Source organism: Phasianus colchicus, chromosome 1, assembly GCF_987193195.1.
Source record: "Phasianus colchicus chromosome 1, bPhaCol1.hap1.1, whole genome shotgun sequence".
Classification (NCBI taxonomy): domain Eukaryota; kingdom Metazoa; phylum Chordata; class Aves; order Galliformes; family Phasianidae; genus Phasianus; species Phasianus colchicus.
The window spans coordinates 80,357,372-80,385,360 of NC_143436.1; the positions used below are offsets into that span (position 1 = coordinate 80,357,372).

At 39.6% G+C, this 27,989-nt stretch overlaps 1 protein-coding gene and 1 long non-coding RNA gene across 7 annotated transcripts in view; one reads left to right on the top strand and one right to left on the bottom strand.

Moving 5' to 3' along the window:
- Nucleotides 1–27,280, bottom strand: part of LOC116239750 (ephrin type-B receptor 5) — a 73,467-nt gene extending 46,187 nt beyond the window's left edge. Inside the window, exons 1-3 of one of the 6 annotated variants that reach the window (XR_016470818.1) lie at nt 11,363–11,436; nt 2,444–2,543; nt 2,292–2,355 (exon numbers count right to left, since the gene is read on the bottom strand). Coding sequence is in view for 5 of the 6 variants with exons in the window: in XM_090149703.1 (XP_090005829.1) it covers nt 2,292–2,355; nt 2,444–2,476 (97 nt within the window). In the remaining variant the exon portion in view is untranslated. Of the gene's footprint in view, nt 1–2,291; nt 2,356–2,443; nt 2,544–4,188; nt 4,357–11,362; nt 11,614–23,816; nt 23,934–26,715; nt 26,792–26,824 lie in introns of those variants that run through there. The other 5 variants (XM_090149706.1, XM_090149703.1, XM_031609941.2 and 2 more) reach the window with 5 other exon arrangements.
- Nucleotides 10,528–11,452, top strand: LOC149919790 (uncharacterized). Its single transcript, XR_016470819.1, has 3 exons — nt 10,528–10,607; nt 10,912–11,083; nt 11,370–11,452. It is a non-coding gene; the product is annotated as an uncharacterized LOC149919790 (long non-coding RNA).
- Nucleotides 27,281–27,989: the final 709 nt, after the last annotated feature.

Below are 27,989 nucleotides of genomic sequence, written 5' to 3' on the forward strand. Positions count from 1 at the left end.
CAAAAGAAAAAAAGATTCGTGCAGGGAAAGATAGATAAAAAGTAAGAAAAGTCAGGAAAAGAGAGAAGACTGAAAATACCTGCTCAGTAGCTTGGGTTCAGCCATGACTGGTGGAAAGCATATTTTCTAGGTGGCTTCTCATTAGTAAGCAAGGTATGTTTTATCAAGCACATGAATATTCCACAAACAAACACACAGAAGCTGCCTGAAGCACATAACTGTACATCTCACAGTAAATATTTTGTTAGGGAGCATTAAAAAAAAAAGTGCACAAAAGTCCCTTTGTGTTTCCTCTTCTCCTACTAGTTGTATGCCTCAAATCAACTCCCCAGCCTCACTGGCTGTACACACTCATAAATCTAACAAGCTGTTTAGTTCTGAGAACAACTGACACAGTACAGTTCATGCTTACATGGCTAAAAACCCTGCACTTACAGAACCATATGATTGTATCCAGTCTGTCCGCTAAGGTTTAGGAGAAGATTAGGTGGCATGGCCCAAGCCCATGACAAGGGACTGTTACATTATTTTAAGAGAATAGATGACTACATGCCAGTGTACAGGTGTAAGCCTTCACTCTGCCAGTTCATTACCACTGATGTATTAGTCCATATTCTCAGTGTGCCGAGCCAGATCAGTATTCTGCTGTGCTTCAGCACAGACAGCAATGATCTGTTCAGTTGAATTTATTGGTCTGGAAAAAACAAAACAAACAAAAAACAAAGAAACAAACAAAAACAAAACAAACAAAAAAAAAAAACAGCTTGCACCATTTCTATCTCATTCAAAACCAAGGGTCTTGCAATCAGCAAATCACTCCCAGGACCAGGACAGTCCATGATACCAGAGACATTTAATTAAGTAACCTCAGAGCCCCAAAGTAATGCTATTCCACTCTGGATTAAAATTGAGGAATAATCAGAATATCTGAATAATCTGGAGTTTTTTAAACACAAGAGATGAACAAAATTCTGCCTTGACTCCTGCTTTAAACTTATTAGTTTTAGCAAGTATGAGATTCCAGTTTCTTACGGAGACTGTTATTTTAGTTTAAAGAACATAAAAACAGCTGAGGAGAGATTCTCCTACATTTCTCTCAAATAAGAAAAAAATATGATCTTTAATACAACAATCAAACAGATTCACTGTACTCTTCCTAAAGCAAGTTCAGAATTAACTACATATGCATTTCAGTGTTTTCTGCTCTTACAGGCCAGAAAGGGTAAAAAATCCCAAAGATTAGCATTGGCAGCAGCCTATTCTTAAAACACAAACCAATCTCTTCATTTGCATTGTATTATGATGTCAATATCAAGCTGAATATGGCAGAGACTGGAAGTCACTAGTCCAGATGACAATAGGCATATTAATAATCTTCTAGGTAATTCAGTGCTTTCAGCAAGACACTGAAATATACTGCCTGCGTTATAAGCAAAATATTGCCCTGGTGCAAAAAGATGACAGTTCACCCAAGGATGATTGACTCTGGGACAACATCCTTGAAGGCAGAGGGGGCCTAATAGCTTTCTAGACTGAAACACACTTGTCCTCAGCATTTGAACAGTAGAGTGGTGCAAGGGGGACTTACACAACCCAAGTTTAGGCCAGTCCATAGCCAGAGATTAAATTTGTTCTTAAGAAGACAGAGAAACATCCCTTTACCTGTGGTTTTAGAAGGTGGTGCTAAGAATGATCAAATCATAGAATCACAGAATAAAACAAGATGGATCAGAAGTGTACAAGTCATATTGCTCAGTATCCCTCTCAAGACCAGGCTAGATTACAGTAGATTGCTCTAGGTCTCATCCAGTTGAATTCTGAGTACTTCCAAGTTTACACCAGTAGATAAGGCAAAGGGTACTAAGGTAAAACATAGCCTTCGGGAAATTTGCTTTGCTGTGCTACTGAATGCCTAAGCAACACAGCCATCTGGATTCACATACTTCTTGAAAATAACTGAAATATTATTGGGAATTTTCTTCCTTTCATGACCATGTCTAAACATGAACAAGGGGAAAGACAGAATATTCTGTGAGTTCTGGAAAGAGAAACCATTTTCTGGTCTTGTCCAAAAACATGTTGTTAAGTTCTGCTTAATCAAGTTATCCATCAGAAGCAAGTCTGATCCAGCTCAGTGTGCCCAAGTTTAACACAGTAGTTGAACATTCCCCAGGTCCAACCAGTAGTGAGGTTGAGTGTGAATTCTCAATAGGCACATACACACAAGCATGTAGGCATTACACATATATGTATGTCCAGCCAAGAAGATCAGCACAGACAGAAACACTCACCAGTCATGACTGCACCACCAATGGCCTCATCCTGCTCACCTTTCTGGTTGGTCAGGATGCAGGTCTGTTAGTGGGAAATATATATATGTATTTATATACTGTACAGATCCCTGAAATAACTGTCCTCAAACACTGACCGTCCAGAAACTGACCTCTAGGTATATGTTCTGTCCATTTGCTGGCATCTGAATGTATAAGCACCAAAATCTTGCATCCCCACTCCAGCTGCTGCTATTCAGACACTCTTGCTCACTGTTAAACACACATACACACGCAAAATAAATGCACAGGCACACCCACTGTGGATTCCTCCAGTTGTTTGGCTACAACAAACCCAGGCAGTGCTACAGGCTTGGGGCAGAGTAGCTGGAAGACTGTGTGGAAGAAGTGAACCTGAGGGTGTTGGTTGACCCTCAGCTAAACATGAGCCAGCGGTGTGCCCAGATAGCCGAGAAGGCCAATGGCATCCTAGCATGTATCAGAAATAGTGTAGCCAGCAGGAGAAGGGAAATGATTGTCTCCCTGTACTCAGCTCTGGTGAGGCCACACTTCAAGTATTATGTTGAGTTTAGAGCCTCTTACTACAAGAAAGACAGAGATGCTGGAGCATATCCAGAGAAGGCCAATGAAGCTGGTGAGGGATTTGGAGCACAAATCGTATGAGCAGCAACTGAGTGAACTGGAATTGTTTAGTCAGGAGAAGAGAAGGCTTGGGGAAATCTTCAAAGAAGTTTTTGTGAGGTCGGGGTCAGGCTCTTCTCCTATGTAAGTAGTGACAGGACTAGAGGGAATGGCCTCAAGTAGAGGTCATGTTGGATATTAAGAAAAATCTATTCTCCAAAAGAGCCATCAGACACTGGAACAGGCTGTAGAGAGAGGTGGTTAAGTCACTGTTCCTGAAGGTGTTAAAAAAACATTTAGATGTACTAAGGAACATGGTGTTCTGGGGAGATATTGGTGGTAGGTGGACAGTTGACTTGGATTATCTTGAAAGTCTTTTCCAACCTTGATGATTCTATGACAAAAAGGTAATTTCACTTTTTTTTTCCTCTTCAAGTAAACTGATATCCATTACAACCTTCCTTTGTATATAACAAAAGTAAATGCTATTTCATAGAATGGCTTAGGTTGAAAGGGACTTCTGGGAGCCATCTCACCCAACTCTCTCCTCATGCAAGTTGCACAGATCTATGTTAGGACAACCTTCTATATTGCCAGGGAAGGGGACCACACAGCTTCACAGTAACATATTATTTTGCTCAGTTACTGCTGAAGAGATGTTTCCTGATGTTCAGACAGAACCTACCATATTTCAGTTTGTGCCCACTAACTCCAGTATATCACCTAGCACAACTGAAAAAAAGTCCTCTTTGCATCTCAGGTACTTACATACATTCATAAGATCTCCCTGAGCCTTCTCTAAGCTAAAAACTCCCAACTCTCTCAGCTTTTTCTCATAGGTGTTTCAGTCCCCTTATCACCTTCATGGCTCTCAACTGGGATGGGAAATCTTCATATCATTCATTTTTAGCGAGAACCATTGGTGATGGGTGAATGGTTGGACTGGATGATCCTGTGGGTCTTTTCCAACCTTAGTGATTCTATGATTCTACGATTCTTTGTGCTGGGAGACCCAGAACTGAACGTAGTACTCCAGGTGTAGCCTCACCATTGCTGAGAAGGGGGAGATCACTTTCCTCAACCTGCCAGCAATACTTTGTCTGATACAGCCTTTCGTAGCAACAAGGGCTCACTGTTTATATACGTTCAACTTGGTGACCACCAAGAACCCCAAGGTGTGTACAACAAGGCTGTTTTCCAGATAAATGGTCAGCCCTCAGCATGTATACTGGTGCCCAGAGTTGTTCCTCCCCAGATTCAATACATCACACATCACCTTGCTGAATATCATGGGGCTTACAGCCAATTCTCCAGATTGCCCAGGTCCCTCTGGATGGCAACATAACCTCCTGGTGTGTCAGCCACTCCTCTGTTTTGTGTCATCTGTTGACTTGCCGAGAGCACACTGTGCTCCATTATCCAGATGGTTAAGGAAGATATTGAACAGAGCTGGACCCAGAAGGAATCCCCAAGGTACGCTACTAGTTACTGGCCTCTGTCTAGATTTTGTGCCACTGATCACAGCCCTCTGGTCTGGAACATTCAGCAAGTGTTTTCAATCAACTTAACTTATCTGCCCATCCAGTCTATCTATTCAGATCTTTTCTATGAGAATCGTATAGGAGACAGTGTCAAAAAAAGTCCAGGAAGATAATATCCATGACCTTCTCCTCATCTATGAGGCTAGTCATTTAATCATAGTAGCTTATCTTGTTGCTCAAGTGTGACTTTCCCTTGATGAAGCCACACTAACTACTTCTGACAATTTTCTTCTCTTTCACATAGCTTGAAATGGTTTCCACAATTAACATCTCCATCACATTCCCAAGTATACAGTTTCAGCAAGAGGTCCTTCCTCTTGCTCTTCTCAAAGACATGAGTGACATTTGCTTTCCTCCAGTCTTCCAGCATTTCTCTCCACTATCATGATTGATCAAAGATTATCAAGAGTGGCCTCACAACTACAACTGCGAGATCCCTTAGCACTCATGGGTGCATTCCATCATCACTCTTAGACTTCTGAATGTCAACTTTGCCTAAGTATTTCCTGACCTGATTTTCTTCCACTAAGGATATATCCTTCCTCCAGTCTTTCTCCCTGGTCTCTGGGTCTCATGAAGGCTAGTCTTGCTAGCACAGACTGAAGCAAAGAATGAATTAAGTGTCTGAACATTTTCCATGTCTTGTGTTTCAACTCATTCAGCAAAAAGCCCAGATCTGTGTTAGCCTTCATTTAGTCACCAGTGTTCTTACAGAAGTCTTTTTTGTTGTCTCTGACACCCTTGGCCAGATTCAATTCTGTTAAGGCTTTAGCTTTCCTAATGTTCTCCCTTGACGATGTCTCTGTATTCTTTCCAGGTTACCCATTCTTCCTTCCACTCTCTGTAGATTTTCTTCATGTACTTGAGCTTCATCAGGAGTTCCTTGTTCATATCCATGCTGGTCTCCTAGTGTTTCTGCCCAATCTCCTATTCATTGGAGTGGACTGCTTTCGAGCTTGGAAGAGGTTATCCTTGAATATTAACTAACTTTCCTGGGCTCTTCCTACCCCCAGGTCCCTATTCAACAGGATTCTTCCAAGAAGATCTTTGAAAAGATCAAGGTCTACTGTCCTAAGATCCAGAGTTGTGAGCTTGATTTTCACCATTCTGCAAGCCCTCAGGATTCTGGACTCCTCCATCTCATGATAATTGCAGATAAGGCTGCCTTTGACCTCCACACACCCTTTTTCGCAAATATGAGCCTAACACCTTTCCTCATTGATTCCTGTCACTTCCAGGAAGAATTTATCATCAGTGCACTCCTGCAGCCTCCCAGATGGCTTGTCTGTTGTGCTGTCCCTCCAACAAATATCTGGGTGTTTAAAGTTCCCCAGGAGGATCAGAGCCTCATGAGTTATCTGTCTGTTGAGGGCCTCACTTACTTTTCTTCCTGGTCAGATGGCTTGCAGCAAAAAAAAAACAACAGCAACAACAACAAACAACTATGCTTGTCTTCCTTTTAATCCTAACCCTTAACTGGCTCCTCACCCATCCCCAGGCAGTGTTCTGGGTACTCCAGCTTTTTTCTCACACAAAGAGCAACAGCCACTACTTGTCTTCCCAGCCTATCCCTCCTGGAGGGACTGTATCCCTCCATTGCAATATTCCAGACACAGGAAACACCTCACCATTTCTGTGTGATTCCACTAAGTTCATAGCCCTGCAACACACATCTCTAATTCATCTTGTTAATTCAAGATAATATGTGCATTAGTACACAGGCAGTTAACAGAGACACCCCAGTGTGCTGTGTTCCAAGAAAAAGTTGGGAGGATTTCTCCCTAACAATGCCTTGTAAGAATTTCCTTGCCTATGAGCAAGTGCAGAAGGCGGCATTGATTACATCCTATTTTATTGATCTTGTGACTCCTCTATCATATCACCCCATGCCTTTTATTCTGATAGTGACTTCTTCACAGGGCTGCTGTTTACTCTCTCTCTCCTATATTGTTCCTGGTGTAAAGCCCTCCATATGAGATTAGCCATCCAGTTATCAAAAACATCTTTACCTTGCTTTGTGAGGTGGATTCCATCTGTCTCAAGCATTTTTACTCAGATTACCCTTGAAATGTAGTTTTCCTCCACTTCAATATTAACCAATTTTAGCAATTACTAAGCTGCTTTAAACAACCCAAGATGTCAGACAGTATATAGAAAAGGTAAGGTAAGAGTTAAATAAGAATACTTGAACTCACAGACTTTTGTGTCCATATTTCCCTTTTGCTAAGGAGGTACATTAATGCGAAAAGTTACCAAAGCAGCAGTATTATCCTCTCTGTATCTTGAACTTCCAGAAGACATTTAGAAAGACTGTCCAATCTTTCAGCAATCTGGATCATTTTTTGTAAAATAAATACAGTCACTCACATGCAGAATACATCACTTCTTTGGTACTGCAAAATGAACTCCATGTTTACAGTTGTAAACATTTACAAATCAAAACAAAACTAATATTCCACAGAAAATTCAATTGTAGGCCTTAATAAGAGCTATTTAATTAATGAATTATGATTCATTATCCAATATTTTGACTATAGCTCATCAACCATTTTTAAATTCTTTGTTTCCCTACCTTCTATTATTAGGAGGGTTAGTTTACCAGAAATATTAAAAGACAAACTGTAAAGAGAAATTCCAAGCATATACAAGTAACTGCTCACAGAAATAATATTTCAATCCATTTTTATTTCTGGATTTTTCAAAAACAAAGAAAAACAATGTCTACATTTTTATCATCTGATATGAAATTAAAAAAATAATGCTCCCAAAGTTAAAATCACAGAAACTCTTGAAAAACCACAGACATTTTAAAGTGCAATCTTAATGAGAAACACTGTGCAATCTTATGTCATCATATAAAGTTGAAATGACAAGTTTACAAATTGCTTTGGTTTCCAATGGTAGAAACCTTAGAGTTGGAAGAGATTTTTAAAGACCACCTAGTCCAAATCCCTAGCAACAAACAGGGACATCCACAGCTAGATCAGGTTGGTCCAGCCTCACCTTGAAAGTCTCCAGGGACAGGACACCCACAACATCCCAGAGTAACCTGCTCCAATACCTCACCACTCTTACTATAAAAGACTTTCTCCTTATATCTATATGGTAACTGTTGAGTCACGGTCTGAACCACTGATTGAGCACCTGGGGAAAGAACCCTGTCAGCCCTGGGAGCACAGGTAAAGGCAATTCACCTGTGCTACTGGAAGGGTTGGAGTCTGGCTGCACCTCTCTTAGACCCCATTTAAGGGCTGACTGCCACTAGGGAAGGGTCCCTTTCTGCAGATTCCTCCTTGGTGGAGTTTCCTCTCGTGAGCAGTCCTTTTTTTCCTTCCCTCATAACATTGTTCTATTGTATTAGTCCCTTAGTCATTACACTTCTTGTATCGCCATTCTATCGCATTAATATTTCTGATTGTTACAACATCTAACTTAAATCTACCCTCTTTGAGCTTGAAACCGTTTCCCCTTGTTCTGTCACAACAGACCCTACTAAAGAGTCTGTCCCCTTCTTTTCTGTAAGTTCCCTTTAGATACTGAAAGGCCACTATCATGTCACCTCAGAGCCTCCTCATCTTCAGACTGAACAGCCTCAACTCTCTCAGTCTGTCCTCATAAGAGAGGTGTTCCTTGAATCGTTTTCTGGATATGCTCCAACAGCTCTGTGCCTCCCCCGTATTGAGGACTCCACATCTGAACACAGTATTCCCAGTGAAGTCTTATCAGTGCAGAGCAGGGGGGCAGGATCACCTATCTTAACCTGCTGACCATACTACTTTTGATGCAGCCCAGGATATAGTTGGCTTTCTGGGCTGTGAGGATGCTGCTGGCTCATGTCCAGCTTGCCATCCACCAGTACCCCCAGGTCTTTTTTGGCAGGGCTGTACTCAGTCATTTCATCCTCTAGCTTGTATTGGTAGTGGATATTACCTCAATCCAGGTGCAAAACTTTACACTGTGAGATTCAATAAATCCAGAGTTTTACCTGGGTCCACTGCTCAAGCTTGTCTAGGATCCTCTGGATGGCAGCCTGTTCCTCTATTGTGTTGACTTCACCCTACAGCTTGCTATTATCAGCGGACTCGCTGAGGGTGCACCTGATCCCACTGTCAACGTCATTAATGAAGATATTAGAGTATCAGTCTCAGCTCTAACCTCTGGGTTAAACTCATCACCAGTCTCCATGCAGTCATTAAGCCATTGATCACCACTCTCTGGATTCAGTCCTGCAGCCTGTTCTTTGTCTATTGAACAGTCCACTCATCAAATCCATATCTTTTCAATTTGGAGAGGAGAATGTTTTAAGATGCTGTCAAAGGCCTTACTGACTGGACTTACTGTCCAGATAGATGACATCAGTGGCTCTTCCCTTGTCCATTGGTGCAGTTACACTATCATAAAAGGCCATTAGGTTGATCAAGCAAGATTTGCCCTTGATGAAGCCAAACTAGTTCTCTCATATCACCTCACTGTCTTCCACATGTTTTAGCATAACTTCCAGGAGGATCTGCTCTATGATTTCTCCCAGTAGATGTGAGACTGACAGGTTGATAGTTCCTGGGATCATCTTTTTTACCCATCTTAAAAATGGATGTGATGCTGTCTTTTTTTCCAGTCACCAAGAATACTGGTATTTTAGAGTATTTCAGACACTAAAATATTTTTGTAAGATTTCTTAAAGACCAAAGTGAATATTCTTTATATTTCTCAACTTAAATCTCTAGTCTGAAGTTTCAAGTTTCTACTACATATAATCGCAGGTTAACAGAATGTCTATGGCCCTTGTTTCTTTCTTATGGATAACTGTAATAAACCAATAGTATTTTTTTACATGGTAATCATCACTTACTTTCCTTCCACTAATGCATAATTGTCATTTGCTTTTGACCACTACAGAAATACATCTGTGATGCAAATTAGTTTCGGAGTGTGATCCCAGAATGACACAATACTATCACAACATAAGATTCTGTCTTCCTGACTGAGTTGAGGATTGTACTTCAGCTTATGGACAGCTGCACTTCTTAACTGCCCTATTCTATCATACATGTGATCTGTGAAGTTGTATTACACGATATTTTCTAAAGTCTGTAATGACTGAAAGATTACGGGAGAGATTCTAAAAATGTTCTTACAGGCATTACTGAGTTACTTCATATTTAGATACTTTCCCTGACTACTGCATTTCAGTTCCCTCTACGAGTTAAACAAGCATAAAACAACACTTATTGTACTTTTTAAAATGTAAAAATCAGTAATGAACAATTTCAAATATTTAAGGATTTGTTATATTGTTATTTCCTCTCTGAACTTCCCCCTCGTTCCCTTTTGCTTCTATTAAGTGAAGGAATAATTTAGCAAGATTTCCTCTTCACTGTAAGAAAAAAAAAAAACAAAACACTTTTTCTATCCATTCTTCACTGGCTGTTTCTTAGATTGCCACTGCTCTCCTTTCTGTCCCTCCAGGTCTTTCCTTCCTTGTCTCCCTTTGATTCCTCTCCTTCTTCGGAAGCTTTCATGTGTGAGAGAGATGAGCATTCATCACAGTGTAGTGCAGTTCAGTGAGCACATGCAGCTGCGAGGATACTTCTTGAAACAAATAGGATTTTTTTCAAAAATACATCTGACTTTCTACATCTTGCTCCCATAGCTGCCCTTATATACTGTTCTCACAATCCTCCCTCCTATCATCTATTCTTTCTTCTCCTCTTTTCTTAGCTTCTTTCCTCCCTTTTCTGTCTTCTCATCACTCTTTTCTCCATTCGTCTTAACACAGGCTACCTCTTCTTAATGCATTCTCTCCTTATTTTTTGAGACAAATGGTTCAGATGAAGGGGCAAAAATTCCTGATTTCAGCCCTCTTGATGTTGCCCTGTTGTTGTGGCTTTGTGATTTTACTATTTTTTCGTTGTCAGCATTCCACATCATAACACCATGTAAAGCACTGCGAGTTAAAGAGTTAATGTTCCAGTTCCGTGGACCACTGTTTCTGGGTGCCTGGTTCTCAGAGGGGGAGGGAAGGGGCTGCATTCCCCAGAGGACTTTGCACCCAGAGGAAGGGAGGTGGAGCTCCTGGCAGCTCAGGAGCCTCTCTTTCTTTGGTCGCTGCAGAGAAGCACATGCTGCCTTGCAGCTTTTCGCTTGCAGCTTTAGAGTGAGGCCTTCTGTTTGGACACTCTCTCTCTCATTTTGTTTGATTTGTTGGCCTCAATTCCAATTGAATTGTGTTCTGTTGTGTTATCTTGCATTCTGATATCATATTTAGTAAATTAACATTTCTTAGATCGTTGCCACTGCTGTTTTTAGACCCATTAGACCCATTTACTACCTCCCTGCCCTTCCCCCTTCTCCTCTCTCCCGGAATATGGGTCTGTGGGTCCTCTGCCTCATTAGTCACAGGACTAGGCCAGACCAGCCTGTGAACCACTGACATTTTTTTTTTCTTTCCTTCTTTCCAGGCCTGTGGGCTTGCTGTCCCCATCATGGACACAGATAGATCTAGAGGCAAGTCCATGACATCTGCAGAACAGTATAGATCTTTAGAGACTACTTCACTAACAAGCTGCAAGAACAGGAACACAAGAACCAAATACATGCAAAGCATGAACAATCAGCTTATTCCTGGGGCAAGTAAGTTTATTATTTGAGACCCTCACTTCTGAGGTAGCCAGTAGTCTCATTAATGAATATTTCTAGTTTTTCATATGAGTGTTGTCCTCTCTAGATACAATATTGCACTTTCCTCTAGAATCAATATGAATACTTTTTTATATCTCAGGAGTTAGTGATCAGCCATCATAATCTAGAAAGACATTTGTTTAATAATCATCTTTAGTAGAACAAGCATCCTGAAAACACTTTTTCCTCTGAAGAAAATTCTCTCAAGAATTACATGAAATTGATTCTTACCTTCTAGCGAAGTAACTAGATGAAAGAAACAGACCATCCAGAGCCAATCCATTCCTGACACTCTTCTTGCACTGATGTCAGCATTAGAATCCATGAAGATTCTCTGTAGACTCCAACATATCCAATAAACACACACCACTCCCTTGAATTGTTCAGAGGTTGCTTGGAGTGTTTTGGTACCTTTGAGGGTTTTGGAACCAGCCTGTAAACCGCTGACATCAAGTCAAAGCAGAGACCTTCACACTGAAATACTGGTTAAGGAAAGACAGAAGATGGAAACAGAAGTCAAGTCACAATAATGCAGACCTGACACTCATACACTTACTGTATAATTTACTACTGAGCTACAGGTAAGAGAGTAGCAAAGACCCAGTATGTACCATATTCCCATACCTCCCATCCATCACCCTTCATTCTCAGTTGTTTTGTACGCTGCCAAGATTCTGAGACATTCATGGCATCAGCAAGAATCTTGCTACAGTACTGAAGATGGACAGCATTTTTTCCCTATAAATGTGTTATTAGTCAGGAAGCAAGCACAATGATTTTTAGAGCAAGCCTGCACTACAAATCTAAATTTATTATATAAGTAAAAAACAGGTAAGCAAAAAAAAAAAAACATGACAACACTGCTATTAAATACCTGACATCAAGGCTGCTCTCACAGTGTGGGAAAGCATGGAGCCCAATCCAAGACTGTATTACATCAATCCAGTACAATAACTTTACTAAGGAAAGTGTTTCTGACCCTATTTGCCCAATTCTTGATCCACCAAAGAATTATCATGGTAACATGCAGGTTGCATGCAAAGAACAGTGTGTTTTGTTTCTTTAGGTGCTCTTTGAGCAGAATGCTGAAAGCAGAGAAGACAGGGAACCATGGCTAAGGAGAAAAAAATATATATATCAAGCAATATAAATAAGAAATGGTCTAGTAGCTCAGCTGAAATAGGTAAGAGTTGTAATTAAAAAGGGTAGGCTCAATGAAATTATCTGAAAACCCTGCATAGGGGAGATTGAACAATTTTCAAGTGGAGGAGAAGCAGCAGCCTGGAAAGTATGAGATCAGGCAGTGGAGTGGAATTTGATTTGCTTTGTTAAAGATGAACAGAAATTACCATATGAAATGGGATAGTTCTCTCCTGCATTACTCCTACTGAGAACTCAAAATACCAAACCAGAAGCATCCTGAACATCAGAAAAAAAGATGTATGAAACTGAAGGGAAGAAAAAACTTTGATTCAAGGCAGTTATTTATGAAGAAAAGAAAATCAGTTACACACGACTGAGTAAAAGTGAAGATTTTACAAGCAGATGGAGGCAATGTAGGTGCTATGTATTAGTTTAAGAATCTTGTAAATGCCACAGAAGAAAAATATCACAAAATAAAACTAAAAAGGAGAAGATTTCAAACAGAATGATCAGAAAACCCTCCTAGTGCCATCTGAAATCTGGGAAGAAAACTCTAATTCCTATCTGGTGTTATAGAGAGGCCTTCCTTTATTCCTCAAGATGTGCACCAGGCGTCTTGAGGAGCAAGCGCACCCTCTCAGAGTTCAGGTTCTAGGTTTCAACAATTAAGGCATACATATGCAGTACATTGGAGTACATATTCACTTTTTCAAGGTCTCACAGATACGTGAGAATGTCCCTTTGGGGAGCACTCAATGGTATTGAGGGTGGTCAAGTGCCCACCTACTTTTTCCCCTTTCTTCACCATCAGCTTCATCACTGAAACCTCTGACTTGCTTTCATCCACTTTTCCCCAGTATGGAAGATTTCCATTGCTTAGTAGGCCACAGCCAATTTTTCAAAAACAATGTCCTCACACATTTTCAGGTAAAAGATAGAAGTAGTCTATTGTGACTCCAGTACTTCTTGTGAGACACAATCATTGAGGCAGAAGATAAAACTATTCTGTAATGTTCCTAGTGCATTGAGGAAAAACAAGGCTGTTAATTCACTAAAGTTGAAATGAAATGTTTCATAACTGTCACTTATGAATTCCTTTCACTAAACAAATATATTGGTTCTTAAACTGATGTACTAATCCCTATTGCTAAACAAACCAACAAACCAAACTAGCATATAGCAGTGTCTTCCAGAAAAAGGGTTGAAGACTATTTCTTGAGCCACCTGAAACAAGACTGCCTGTCTGACTGCTCTAGGTGCAAATATTAATACTCAGCTTCTGCCTTCCAGCTAATCTCTAATATTCTAATACCCAAAAGGCCTTTTTCAGGCCAGATAAATTTTTAAGATATAGGGACTTTTAAACATTCATTTTGAAAACAGATAAATGCAGAAATAAAAATCAAAAATGGAATTTTCATTTTTCTTTTCATTTCCATCAGTGGGATGGAAGGAGTCCACTGTTCAGGCTATTTCAGTTACACAGCTTCTGAATGACAAAGCAGGAAATAGAACATTAGTTTGCTCTTATTTAGGTATTTAATCCTAGTTGTGAAATTACTGTGCAATATGTAAAGAACAAATCAGATTGCTACTGCAAAACAACTAAACAAGTCTTCTACCAAGAAGCCACAGAAATAATTCTGTCCCCAAAGAAATCTTTTGTTTCTCCTTTCCTCCCTACTTGTGCATCTATCCCTCTTTTAACACCTGCCCAATTTACTCTGCTAGGTCCTCTGTCCTGTAAATGTTGGGAGATTATTTATAATGCACCATATGGCTTCTGTCTGGACTATACTCAAAAGTTATTTTTCCCCAAAATTAATTGTGACTAAAACAATAAGCTAGATTTAGTTTAGCAGTTAAAAAGGTAAATCTGTCACATTTTTGGATTCTGCCTCTTCTACAGCCTGATGAAAAAATGGTTATACCACAATGAAGGGTAAAGGAGAATATCAAAGAAGCACATAGAGCAGTTGGAGGGAAGTCCTGGCCTCCCTGAATTAATGACTGCCATGCCTGTATACTGCTAACTACTGCTTTGCCTTTCCTCCCAGCACTTGATGTGTGCAGGATTTGACTATGCTCAAAGACACTCATCTAAAATTCTTCAGTTCCCCTACTGTTCCTTCCTTACACCAAACTACTTAAACAGAAACCTCAAGCCATCTCAACTTTTACATTGCCCACTTCTGCTGTGCATACAAGTCCCTTTCTGTGACCTTGTCAGCTTACTATTTCTTCCAAAACTGCTTTCAGATGAATTGTCCTTGCTATAGAAGCCACTATCCTCTCTATCCTCTCCTCCAAATGCAATGTTTGCATACAACTTCCCCACACAGGATACTTAAAAAAAAACTTTCTCAAATCTAAGAACTTTTCCAGATCATCTTGTTTTGTCCCACTGAAAGAATGCTTCTTCCTTTTTTTTTTTTGGTTAACTGGCTCCTCTAAGCCTGTACATGAGTATAGCTTCCCTATAATACACTTAACTCAACAAATACCCTTCATATTTACTATACTTCTTCCTCATACAAAGCATCTATATGCAAAATAAATGCACAACATCTGCGCTAGTATAATCTTGCCTCCTTTTTCACATTTTGAACTTCTAAATGCGTATTATCCCTCTGTGGAGATAAATGAACACAACCTATAGGAGAATGAATAAACTACTTCATCAATTAATTTATTGTTTGCACACTGATTCATTTTGTTTAGGAGTTAATACTCTCCCCATTCGTGTTAAATGGAAAATCACAATAGTGCCATACATCAAATCAGAGGCCTTTCACTCCCCCCAGTTTTCTTCTATTTCTTTCACACTGAGATGCCCTTGCAACTATGGTCATGCCCCTTACTAGGATAAAGCTTATCCACTTATCTTACAGTGCTGTTGCGAAAAGCTGTCACTCAATTTCTGCAGCACTTCATACATGACATAATACTGCCTACCTTCTTTCTTTAAGCATAATTACATTAACTGTTACTCACAGAAATCTTTTTGTACCTCAAACAGGAAGTGAGTGAGGGTAGAATAGCACATAATTTACCACTAAGGGTTTTAAAATCATGAAGTTAATGTGATTTTCTACAAAATTAATCACCGGAGCACATATAACAGCACAGAGAAATATTTAACTGTGTAGAAAAGAACAACTATGGACCGCTAAACTCCTCCTGGTAGGCCATGCAGCCTAAAGATATCTGAGGAATTGTCTGTGCATGCAGTCTTTCAACCTGTCCCATACTCAGAACTGGCACCTTTTTAGCTAACCACAGTATTTTCCTTTATATTTCTCTTCTCATTACCTGACTACATGTCACAGCTTTACATGTCACCCCAGTTTATCTTCCTTTCCACAAACTGTTTGCCTTTGCCCTGAGTTTCCTTTGACTCTTCCCATTCCTTTCCCTTATATTTCTACTATGCTTACCAAAAGGTTAGTACCCATTTTGTTATCATTGCAATTATGAAAAAAACAGTAGTCTTTTAAAATTAAAGATACAAATTAAAGATCCTTTCTTTGCTTGTTCGGTACTTGAATTAAACGTGTAGTAAGGACCACAAAATGTACGTTACAGCTCCTGCATAAGTTCTGTTGGCACCTCCCAGGATCTGACTTGACAGTTTTTATAATGATTCATAAGTCTCTCATACCAATCACGAGTTTTCAAAGAAATACTGTTAATTATACTCAAGTTTCTAACAATAACACCTGGATACAAAACCTCAGATTTATTCTATTAAACACATTATAGAATGTATATATAACCAATCACTTGTCTGATATAAACTTTCCCAAAAATAATAGGAACTGGAATTGCGCAGAGGTTATTTTAGTTGAATTTTCACACAGTAAGAGATTGCAGAAAGAAGAGAGAACAGCAAAATAAGTATTATTCTACTGTGCTCTTATAATCAGTTTTACTCTAGTGTTTCTCAGGAAACTTCCCTTAGTATGAACAGTCCTTTGCAGTGCATTTCTGTGTATGTGGACATACCACGTATCTTCCAGTTTCAGTTGTTAGCTTGTACAGGTATTCTTTTACCTGTATAAAAGAAGGATATATAGTTTTGAAGAGACAAAAATAGATAATTTTCAGCTTCTCAGGAATAGAATAAAACCTTTTTGTAGCACTGTGTAAAAGATTTTCTTTCCAGAATCCTAAGCAAAGAATTTTAGGTTTAGGAGATTTGACTTCAGGTATCCCTGAGAGTGGCCGTAACAAAAACTTCTAGGTGAAAAAAGTCTGTAGTTCAAATTCTTTGCAAAAATCAGCATTTCTTTCTCTTGTACAACTGACAAAAAATAATTTTAAGTAAATTTTTCAGGTTTCACAATAATTTTAAAGAAGTGACACCTACAATTTATAAGGACAAACTTGAAAAAAATAAAAGAAAAAGATGCATACAATTTTGGCAGAGAAAAAAAAAGACATGGAAAATGAGATAACAGGTTTGCAAACAAGGTATCCTCGCTTGCAAGTTGGACAGAAGCTTACAAATTCTTCTCCACTTGATGTATTTATACTCTGACCCAATAAAACTTCAGATATGAAGGTCGATTGAAAACCTAAATTTACGAACTTGGACTTACTACACAGGCTTACCAGGCTAATTAACATTAACTTCTTCGCCCCAGGTGATGTAAGGTTGGAGTTAATTATACATGCGATGTATGATACACAGGGGAGTCACATACAAGGGGGAATATGTATTAGGCAAACCAGGAAGTCTGTAACCTCTGAGTACTTCAGCTGGTGAAGAAGGGAGGAGGGATAATGCAGTCAGGAAGAAAGGATAAAAAAGGCTGCAATCTCTGATGGTTTGAGAGACCATATGGGAATATGCCCCCAGCAGACTCTGCCTGTGTGCAAATAAAGCAAGCTAAAGACTGTCTCTTTTTGGGATAAAGGTAATTGAGCAAGCCTATTTGAGCAAAAAAAAAATTCCGAACAAGAATAAACCTTTATCACAAACAGTACTAAAGCAAAGGATGTCTGACTTGAAGAATGTGTCTCTAAAATCATGCTCTCATCCTTTCATTAATTCTGATCTTGTCTCATCTGCATCTGAAATTAACGTTCTAGTATATACCAAGTTCTGATTCCTAGTGGATGGAAAAATAACAAAGATGTCAGCCACAGCGTTAGTAATGGCAAGATGAACAGTGTCACAAATCAGACTAATAACCTTGACACTTTCTGCCCAGTCTGAGAGATCATCTGCAAATCTGCATGGACAAACTAAGCACAGAGCTGCAAAAGGCCCTTAAGGGCACTGTCATGATGCTGGAAAAGAAATCAAGGCCCTGAAGGGTTGGGTGAGGGGAAGATAGTGGTCTCATGAAAGTAAGACATGGATAATGAAAGCTCAGAACACTAAGAAAAGGGGTATTTTATCTTAATGCTCTTTCCAATTTTCAGTTAAGGATATTCCCAAGCATGCCACATAAAGCTATATATAAACCAAGATCTATGCACGAATATTTAAAATATATACTGGAAGGAAAAAGCAAACAAACAAACAGAGGATGTTTTTCTTCACTCAAACTAATCTTTGTGGACAAAAGTTTGCAAAATTCATTAGTAAAGATTAATATTATTATTTTTTTTTAATCTGCAGTAAATAATTTTAAAAAGTATTTACTGTTTTCACCTCTGATTTCACTTTCTGAGGGATTTACAGCAAAGATATTTGGCATAGGCAGAAAATGCACATTATTCATTTTCACAGTAATCAAATGTACGTTGTCCATTAGGAGACAGCATCATCACTGATAGCTGTTAAAAAAAAAGAAAAAATGAAGAAGTTCAAATTCTGTGGAAATTTCCTGCATTTTGAAATTGACTTTCACTCCATGAGAGAAACTGGCCTTTCCGAAATGACTACAGAAATAACTAATATGAAAACATCCTCATCTAAGTGCTGATCTTTTTATAAACCTAGAAATCTCTCCCTTCTGGCTCCAAAGATGCAACTTCGGGTTTCCAGATAACATACTTTATGATTTAAGGGTTAATTATAACTATGTTTTCCACTTTCATCTGTCTTGTGGCCTTGGGATGTGAAACCGCTTGGATCTCAAACTGTTGTCTGCAAGCATTTCCAGACACAGACTACTCTTACTTATAAAAATTATTTAAATATGAGCATTATTTATCATCGCTGGTTTTATCCCTGTTAAGAGAAGTAAACAGAACGCTTTTTTGTAAAACACAGCAAGGCACAAGTAACAGTGAAGCATATTCACATCAGTTTTTCTTTTTGGTGTCCTTATCCTGCTGTCCAAACCTCCTTCACCTGTCCCATTCCTCGCAATTGCCATTTGGCTTTTATCAAGTTATACCCCTTCATCGCCTATTGCAAAGGTAAGTTCTCTAATTTTAGATCTGTAAGCATGGAACTAGGAAATAAATATTATCTTCGGTCATATTAATTCACTTACATTTTGTTTTCTGCAACAACAGGCTATACAATTTATAGGCTTTAGCTGCAGAATGTGAATTAAAGGGTAGGGTATGGAAATATACACAAAACTAGGAAACACACAGAGAGAAAATGGCTTGTATATGACCACTGTTTGCCAAGACAGGAATTTGGTCTTTTTCACCAGTAGTATGAGTAGCTTCACATTGTTATCAGGCATCAAAGCACTACATAGTAATCCTATATTATACTGGACATTGTCCCCAGAACTGCACAGCAATGCTAACTTCAGTCTACACCTAACCATTTTTGGATGAGAATGTAACATGCAACCAAAAAGCTATCTTGGTAGCAATCCCTGCAGACAAAATAAGAGCACAGACTCAGGGATTATGAAACTAGAACTTATTCTAGGCCTAAGAAAATAACTGATTTCTCCAGTTTTTCTCTCTCCTGTTCCAGCTTCCTTATCCAGAATCTTCATTCAGACTCAGTCCCCTCTTCTCTCATGGTACTTTGGTCTCACATGTTAAAATGACTGAAACCAGCAAAAAGAACAAAGAATATAATTGCCCCATTTAAGTTCAAAAACATCTTACTTTAACACTATTTTTTTTAGATTAAATCTTTTGTAAATGATATGCAGATATTTATTACAGGACAGTAGTAAAGATTAATGACAATTCAAGGCTCAGACTAGGCTTCTCTTCTGATTTTATATATCTGGTTGCCCAAAGTCAGCTCTTGTTCAGGAGACAGATGAGAGAGCAGTGAGGCAGAAGTGGCAGCTTGAAGAAGAGATTTATGTTGCGAAGAAGATAGAGATGACCTGAAAGTGAATGGCTGGGTGGAACAATGCTGAGTTGAGTGGAACACCACAGGGAGTGATGTGCCTTGAAGGCAGGTTAGAGAGCCCCACCAAAAATCTAAACTTGCCACTGGCAGAGCAATAAAGTCTATTGTCAGGTCCTTCTCTCCTCTTCCTCCATCCTACATTTCCAGTTCATTGTTTCCAGCCTCAAGAAACAGGAGCATTATGTGTCACTAATATCTCACAAGAATAGAAAAATTGTAAGAGGAAAAAAGAAGGCATGGTTGTACTATTTTTACTGACAGAGAAGAAAGGAGTAAAATATAAACCTCAGAGCTCATCCTGGCTCCTCTGTGTCTCAAAGGCTCATTTAAATCGATACTGGGACTCATTACTCTTAATACAGTCAAGTTCAACATCAAAACCAAAGGATTACACTTGAAATGAAGCAAGGACAATACACCACTTCCTCTCCACAGGTACTGGTCTCTTGTTCTCTCCTATAGAACAGCAGATCCTAGATGCATTTTTGACAGCAAGGCTGTCTTCCTCTCCAGTTGCTAGAGAGATGATGATAAGAATAACCAAACAGAGGGAAAGGGCATCTTTATTTTATGACTTCTGGTCTATTGCCCACAGTCAAAAGCAAAAGCAAACTCTTTTCTGTGTGTTCCTCGTGTTCATTTGAGCTTTGTTACTTATGGTTGTTTTTTTCTTTTTTTTGGGGGTGAGCGGGGGGGGAGGGAACGGGGGGGAGGAAATGGTTTTTGTTTTGTTTTTACATGACATAAGCAGTAGGGCTTCCACTACTTCTCTGATGGAAGAAAACATATCTTAATACTGAACTTGAAATCATCTACTTTAGGCAATTCGAGAGAGCCATATTGCTTTAACATCACACTGGGAGCCTATAAATTATCTCCAGGTATTACAGATACAGTGGAGCAAGACTTTTTTAGTCATCATTAAGCTAGTTCTCTTTAATAACATGGAAAAAAAAATCCCTACAGTTCTATAATCATTTCTGTTGCTCTCCACTGAGCTCTCAGTTCATCAGTGCCCTAGCACGGAAGTTCAAACGATCAAACACAAATTGTGCATATTTACATCTCTGCCACAAAGTCAGGGACTGTCCAATTTCAACATCATAGGTTCAGTGGTATCAGAAAAATAGCACTGGGCTGATCTATTATATGGGGGAAAAAAAGAATAGCTTTTTTCAAAATAATCCTCTAAAGGTTCATTTCAAAGAATAAGACAGGTGTAACAACTCAATTCTGATCCTTTGAATTAGAGTTGTTCAGATGCTGTTTTAACAAAGAAGAAAAAAATGCTTTAGCTTAATTCCTTCTTTCAAATAATTGAATATTTTATTTTTAGTCTGTGTCCAAAGACTAATTAATTTGCTCTACACCCTACCTTTACACACTCTTCCAGGGGCAATAAGGATTTTAAAATAAAAAGTATATAGGTAACATTTTTAAATGCATTTCTCCAAGCAGTATGTACTTAGTCACTATTTCCTGAGTTGCAGGAACCTGCAGCATTCAGAGTAAATTTTAGTTCAGTAAAATTATCCATGAGAAACAAGCAACTGTCAACATGATTCATTCAGTCAACTTTTGAAAGACTTCTGACTGAAACAAAGAGCACAAGGTATGCATCATTCCCATAATGCTGTTTCAAAAAACGTCTTCTTGGTAAATAGCCTCAGGCAAGATACTATATAGTATGGCACAAAAAGAAAACTAATTACTTTTCAGCATCTGACTCCCAGATTTGTATGTCCCAGCAGAACACAACACTAAGGCACATGCAAACTACGGAAAATTCCCTCTGTCAAGTCTCTGTTTATCAGTTAGATCTGAACAGACCACTAATTTATACTTAGGTCAACACAATTTGTTATCACATCATGCTACACTGCTAAGTCCCAAAGTATGTTTAGGGAGGTACTAGAGGAGAAGGCCAGTAAGGTGCTTCCTGTGCTAGTAATTAATCGAACATTCCTCAACAGAATTCCTGATACTACAATGATGGCCCTTTTATGAACAACACATGCTCCAAATGGGATTAGTAAAGTCATTGAAAAGTGAAAATGCCAGTACATTTGCATTCCCATTGCTGCTGGCACTAGCTCAAAGCACACTGGCATTAGCAAGAGAAGGGACTATCTGGGAGAAAACTGCACAAAAGCATTCTAATCTTGCTGTATTTCCAGCAGCAATTCTTCCTGGCTCAAAGCCCAAAAGAAGTAATTCCAAGTATCTTCCTTAGTACAGAAAGTATCTCTGATCCTGTTTACTGAGATTAAACTGAGCTAAGCTGTGAGTAAAGGAACATTTGGAAGTTCAGTTTTTATAAACAGTCCAAAGCTTGAATTTCCAAATTGAATAACTTCAATTCAAAATCTGTCTAGAAATGTCTGCACTGATATCCCTTGTGACATTCCACCTTCTTAAAGAATAATTAGGAAAAAAAAAACAGTTCTGCCAAGGAAACCTGGTTCCATTTGTAGACATCCTCAGGATCTGTGAGAACCTGTTGTGTGACGCTAAGAGCCTCACACATGCATCTCCATCCCACACAGTGCCTCTGAAGTGGTCAACTGGGCCAAATACATTCATATCATATGTGTGTTTTATATTAAGTGGGAGAGAAATTGTGTCATTTAGGGAGATTTTAAAGCTTTACAGAACTTGGGGCCCTGGGCAGCCTGGTCTAGCATTAAATGAGGAGGTTGGTGGCCCTGCTTGTGGCAGGGGGGTTGGAGATTCATGATCCTTGAGGTCCCTTCCAACCCTGGCCATTCTGTGATTCTATAATTCTGTACACCAGTATGCCATGCTTTACCTTTCAAAATCGAAAGCTTACTAAAACAGAAAAAAAAAAAAAAAGATAGTAATCCTCTGTCTCTTATTCTAGAGTTTAATTATATGATTTAAACATACAGAATATTTTCCACAGACATGACACAGAGAAAAGCTGCACTTAGAAACTCCAGAATCAGCAGAGGAATCATTTACATTGTAAGCCTGGGGAAACAAAACAAAACAAAAACTGTCTGAAAATTAAGTCATAGATGCTTTGATCCACAGGTCTGGACAGGCAAGAATTTCCATCCTAAGGTGAATCAAGGCCTTAAGGATCTAGCCTTCATATGTAAGGCATCAGTTTTCAGACTGGAGAGGCTGACTCTATCCAGCAACCTCTCTAGTCCCAAGATAGCACTTTTATTCTCCTCTTAAGTGCAGTTGTGCATGTGCATGCACATGGGCACGTGTACGTATGCATGTGTGTACACATGAAACAACTGAATAACCATTTTCTTGGCAAAAAAGCCCTGAGTAGCATAATACAGAAGCTTTTGGAAGCATGGAAAACTGATAAGGTAAGCTTGATTCCCAAGCTCAAAAGTGGTCTCCAGAGCTCCAGAACAGTCATCAAATATCAGAAATATGTACTTAGTCTGGAACAGTCATCAAAGATCTGACAGGAGCATTAGCCTGCTCCATGGATACTTTTCTTTTTTCTTAGGACAAAATACAGCATTTTGTACTATAAACAAACAAACAAAAACAAACAACACACACACAAATAACCATGTGCCAGTCCCTTCATAAAATAAATACTTTAAAAATAAAATGCACATGCACAAAAACCAAACCCAAAATGGCGAATTAGCTTAAAACATCAATAGCACATTTAAAAAATTCTGTTCCTGATGGCAGAAGAATATTTCAAAGCACAACACATGCTTCTCAGAAGAAAGTGCTACCATAGTTTTTTTGTTGTTGTTAAATATAAAATTCCAAGTGTAAATTGAACACAAGAGTGATAATATAAAATGGCATCTTCTTACTCAGCAGATTAACTCCTCATGTGTAGCTGACATGAGTAATTAAGAAGTTTTTATTCTTTTGTGAGTCTGCTTGCCTTGGTCAATTGTAAGCATTTAGCAGAGAGCTAGTTTTCTGCTGCACAACATCTACAGAATTACTTGCTGAATTCTTAAAAGTTATACTCTTACAGATCCCCTGAAGTTCATGACACTGCCAAAGAGAACAAATATGGAGAGAAGAGGGATGTCTGGCACAAGTCTCAACAGGGAGAAGCTTGTTAATAAGGTTGTAAAGACTTGAAAACTTGCTGAATTTGTAGAGTTAGCAGCTAGAAAAGTATGTTAGCTGCATTGCTGTAAGGTGATATAAAGCTTCCTGACAGTTGAAACAGTAAGACATAATTGTAGCATAATATTAAAGAATGTTTAAGAAAAATATATAAAAGAAAATACTGACAAAATTACAGCAGACTCCTCAGTTTCTCAGTTCTTTTAAGAACTTCTTCAGTTCTTAAAGCTTTCCTAAAGCTTTAACCAGCTTTTCTTTGTCTTCACAGAAAAGTCTTTTGGATTTCTGGGGAAAAAAAAAAAAAAAAGAAAGAAAAAAAAAAGAAAAAAAGAACTTCATTATGTGTTCCTGAAAGAAAGCACCCTCTCTGGAATATTCTTCACAAATACTGTTCACAATAGTGCCCGTTATGTACACATTGTTACCCTTTTTGGTTCTTAAATCACTATATATATATTTAGCTTGACCATACATACCAGTTTCTACTTTTTCTATCTTCTGTTGCATATGTGTACAATAACCATATTTAAATATGGCAACAGAAATGAGAAATAAACCATGAAATGTAAACAGTATGCCGAAGGTTCTTTGTCCTGATTTTCAGTGACTTTAGGAGAATCTTTCCCACAGGAGCTACTAAGGAATAATAAATGCCTAACAAGGAAAAACAGGTTTTAGCAGGAGCAGACCTGTAGAGGGGAGCATTCCTGAGGCCAGGGGAAGAGCATGTGTAAGTCTCATAGAAATTCAAGAGAGGATGAGCTGGCCACAAAGCAACACTTTCTTAATGGAGATACACGAGGTAAGAGGGGAGAAACCATAGCAATCTCATATGATTTTCATTCTCCACATGGCATATGTAGTATCACAGGAGAGAAGAGGGAAGACAGGTACACCTGAGCACAGTAAAATGTATACAGTGAATTTGTATAAGCTTTATGCCTATCTAATACAATTATCAGACAGCTGAGCTATCAGCTATCTTGTCAGATATGTATGCTGGCAGCCTCCAGAAGCAGTGCATACTGTAAGTAAGCTGCTGTCTCCTTAGGACCACTAATTTCATTTCCCCAAAAAAGCATTTATACTATATCAGTGGGTCGGCCTGTAGGTGAAATACAGAAGCTGAAAATGTTACAGCCTTGGGCAAAAGAAAAGAGAAGACATTCCTTAACTAATCCCCTTTAAAAACAGTCTCTATAACCCAAGGTGTTCTTACCGAAGTTAATAGCTTGGAACAACTGAGGACCTCAGAAAAAAGCAAGAGAGCAAGTCTTTCTGCATGGTTTCAGTGATTAGAGAGGAAACAATCCTGCATCACACAAGCTCCAGTTCCTTGAGTAGTGGTCTTTACTAGTAAACACACAGCCATACTTACTATGCTGTGTTCCTCTAAAAGAGTAAGTCAAATAAAAGAGAACTCAGAACAGAGGATAAGAACATCTAGGGATTATAGAGCTATCCATATATGAGAAGGAACAAAAATCTGCACATGTAATTTGACTAAGAGCACGTACATGCAAAAGGCGATACAGGAATGGATGCAGTCACCTGCAATTACACGAGGCTAGCAAAACAAACTGAAGTCACAACGCGGGCTGTATTTTTTTACTTCAAAAAACACCTAAGCATTGGAGTGATCTCAAACTGGGAATGAAGAAAGCCCTAAAAACAGTTATGTGATCTTATATTAGTGGCTCAGGGCAGGTGGATCCGCTGTGACTAAACAAGACATGCATCCAAATCCAGACTACGTGTTTCTGATTAGTAACTACACTGCAAGGAAGAGGGGAATCTCCCTTGCATGCCACTGCTTAGGCAGCACTTCTGTCTGTTACAAATATGCCTGGCAGCAACTATTCTTTTCCCCTGACTTGACTTTGTTCTTTCCACTTACCCTCACACTCTCCTTCCTTATCAATCTGCATAAGTTGATATTGTTATTAATGGACAGTGCCCCTTGGGAGATATGCTTCACCATCTTGAATTTCTTATTTCTGTAACTTGCTGGGGAGGCAGGTGAAATTCAGTCCTCTCTTCAACCAAATGAGTGTGGTAACAGCAAATGAGACTTCAGAGACAGTGAAATCATTTCACAAAAGGCAAATTTAAATTACCTAACACAGCAACAGTCCTTCCCACACCACAGTTTAATATGAGAAGTAGTAACTTTTCAGCATCTTGAAGAATAGAGTAGAATGGCTTTCCTCTGACACAAACAAACAGCCTATTGTCTCCCACAAGAATATTAAACAATGCTATCCACAGAAAAGGCCACAAAGCCTTCCCTATGTTGATCCACTATAATCAGAAATCTATACCAGTATAAATCTACCCCTGCCTCCCTGATTCAAAGTCTTCTATGGCAGCATTTAATTGTGGCTCTTAAACAAAACAGAGAAGGAGAAAACAACCAGAGCAACAAAACCACACAGAATGAGACCAAATCAACCATGCGTGTTTGAAAAGTATCTGATTTTGAAAGCACTTTCCGTGAGCACAGAAACTGTGACATCACTTCATGCAGCTTTTCTCTCCTTGCCTGCGCACGGCAACAGACATGAGAAATGAGCTTGGGGGAGGGTCTCTCTGGACAATCCGAGCTCCAGTAACACAGTCTTTGATGAGCAAATACCAGGAAAAAAATGCTGTACAATTTTAGGAGTTCTAATCCCATTCTTTAGTACCTCGTTTGCTCTCTCAGCCCGCCCCTTCTCCCCCTCGAACAGAAGAGACCCGACCACACAGCTCTCTGCCTCCGATCTCTTCCGCCGGTCTCACGTCCTTCGGCGCTGGCCTGCTCACCCGCCACAACACCCTCGGTAAGACTTCAGCGACATCCTCTTTACACCCCAGAATTACTCAAGCAGTTTTCACAGAAGCCCTTCCCGCCAGATCTGTAAAGAGCTGCTTCCTGACATCAGAAAAGTTAGACAAAGACCATTTTCACCGTGTAAATCACACCACCTCTGTGGGCCAGTACTGGGTTGTTCCTGCTCCACTCCCGCTGCCGCTTTGTCCCTGGGCCCCAGGCACAGCCGACAGATGTTTTCAAAAAGTCCGATACCTGCGAGCAATCCCAATCCCTGTGCCTTCCTCCTAGCCCTTCTCTGGGAATATTTTTTCCCCTCTCCCCGCGCAGATTCCCTCTCCCTCTGTGTCTTTATCCTGCTTACCAGTATCTGCTGCTCTCCCTTTCTCCAAGATTCAGCCTCTCCTTCCCAACCCCCGCCCTCTCCTGGTTACTCCTGACGTGCCCCTCCTCCTCTCTCCGTGCTCTTCCCCCTCAAGCTGCCTTCCTTTGGGAAGGCCCAGTTTAGTGCACTACGCGATTGTAAAGGGGGACGGCGTACTCCGAGATGGCAGCAGCCTGTACTGTCACGACTCCTATGTACCGCTGCCACCACCAAGTCCCCCCACACACTGCCGCCATCTCGGACTCTCCCGAGTGTGCTCCTGTAGCCAGGACTCCCGAGGGTGCTCAGTGCTCAGCCACTCTCCTTTCATACCCGAGGCACTGGGTTCCATCCTCGATTCATGCTGTGCTTCTTCACGAGCCCCTCCTCAGCCCCCCACCCAGCGTTTTCCAGAGAGACACTGGGTAGGTCCTCCCTCTACCGAACCTCGGAGCTCTGGGACTGGACTGGGCCTTTCCCACTGCTCGTCTTTCTGCAGAGAAGCTTTCCATGGGGATGCCAGATTGTGATAACTTTGCTGCTCGGTGTGGATGCCAGCTTCAGGCTGGATGATACACTGCAGCAAAACGTAAGTGGCAGCATGAATTACTGATTCATGGCTGGTCACTGAAGGCTTTGCTGAAATCAGTGTTGCAGTATAGCATCTGCTATTGTTTTATGGAACTTTCACTTATATGTATTTCCATACTATAATGAGTTTCTGAACACTAAAGATCAAATTTCACATAGGCTAAGAGCTTCCTTATTTCTAGATACTAAAAAGCCTCCATTCTGCTTTAATTTCCAGCTGTGGCCTAAATAATAGATATCCCCAGTAATGAGCAGATCCCCATTGAGAACCTCAGCTTCAAATATGAAAATAATGGACTGGAAGCAACTTTCTGTGCCACTCTTGTCTCCTTTTAGTGCAAGAATATAAGTAAGAGTCTACCTATTCAGACTGTGAATCATAGAATCACTTAGGTTAGTTTAAGACATCTAAGGTCATCGAGTCCAACCATTTGATTACTGAGCTGAATCTGGAAAAAGACTGGAGGACCAGGAACAGGGTAAAACCCTCTGTATCTAGAGTTACATTCACAGTGAATTACAAAGTGGCAAAAAGTTAGAGCGTTATAAGCAACAGTGAAAGTGTAGTCTGAAT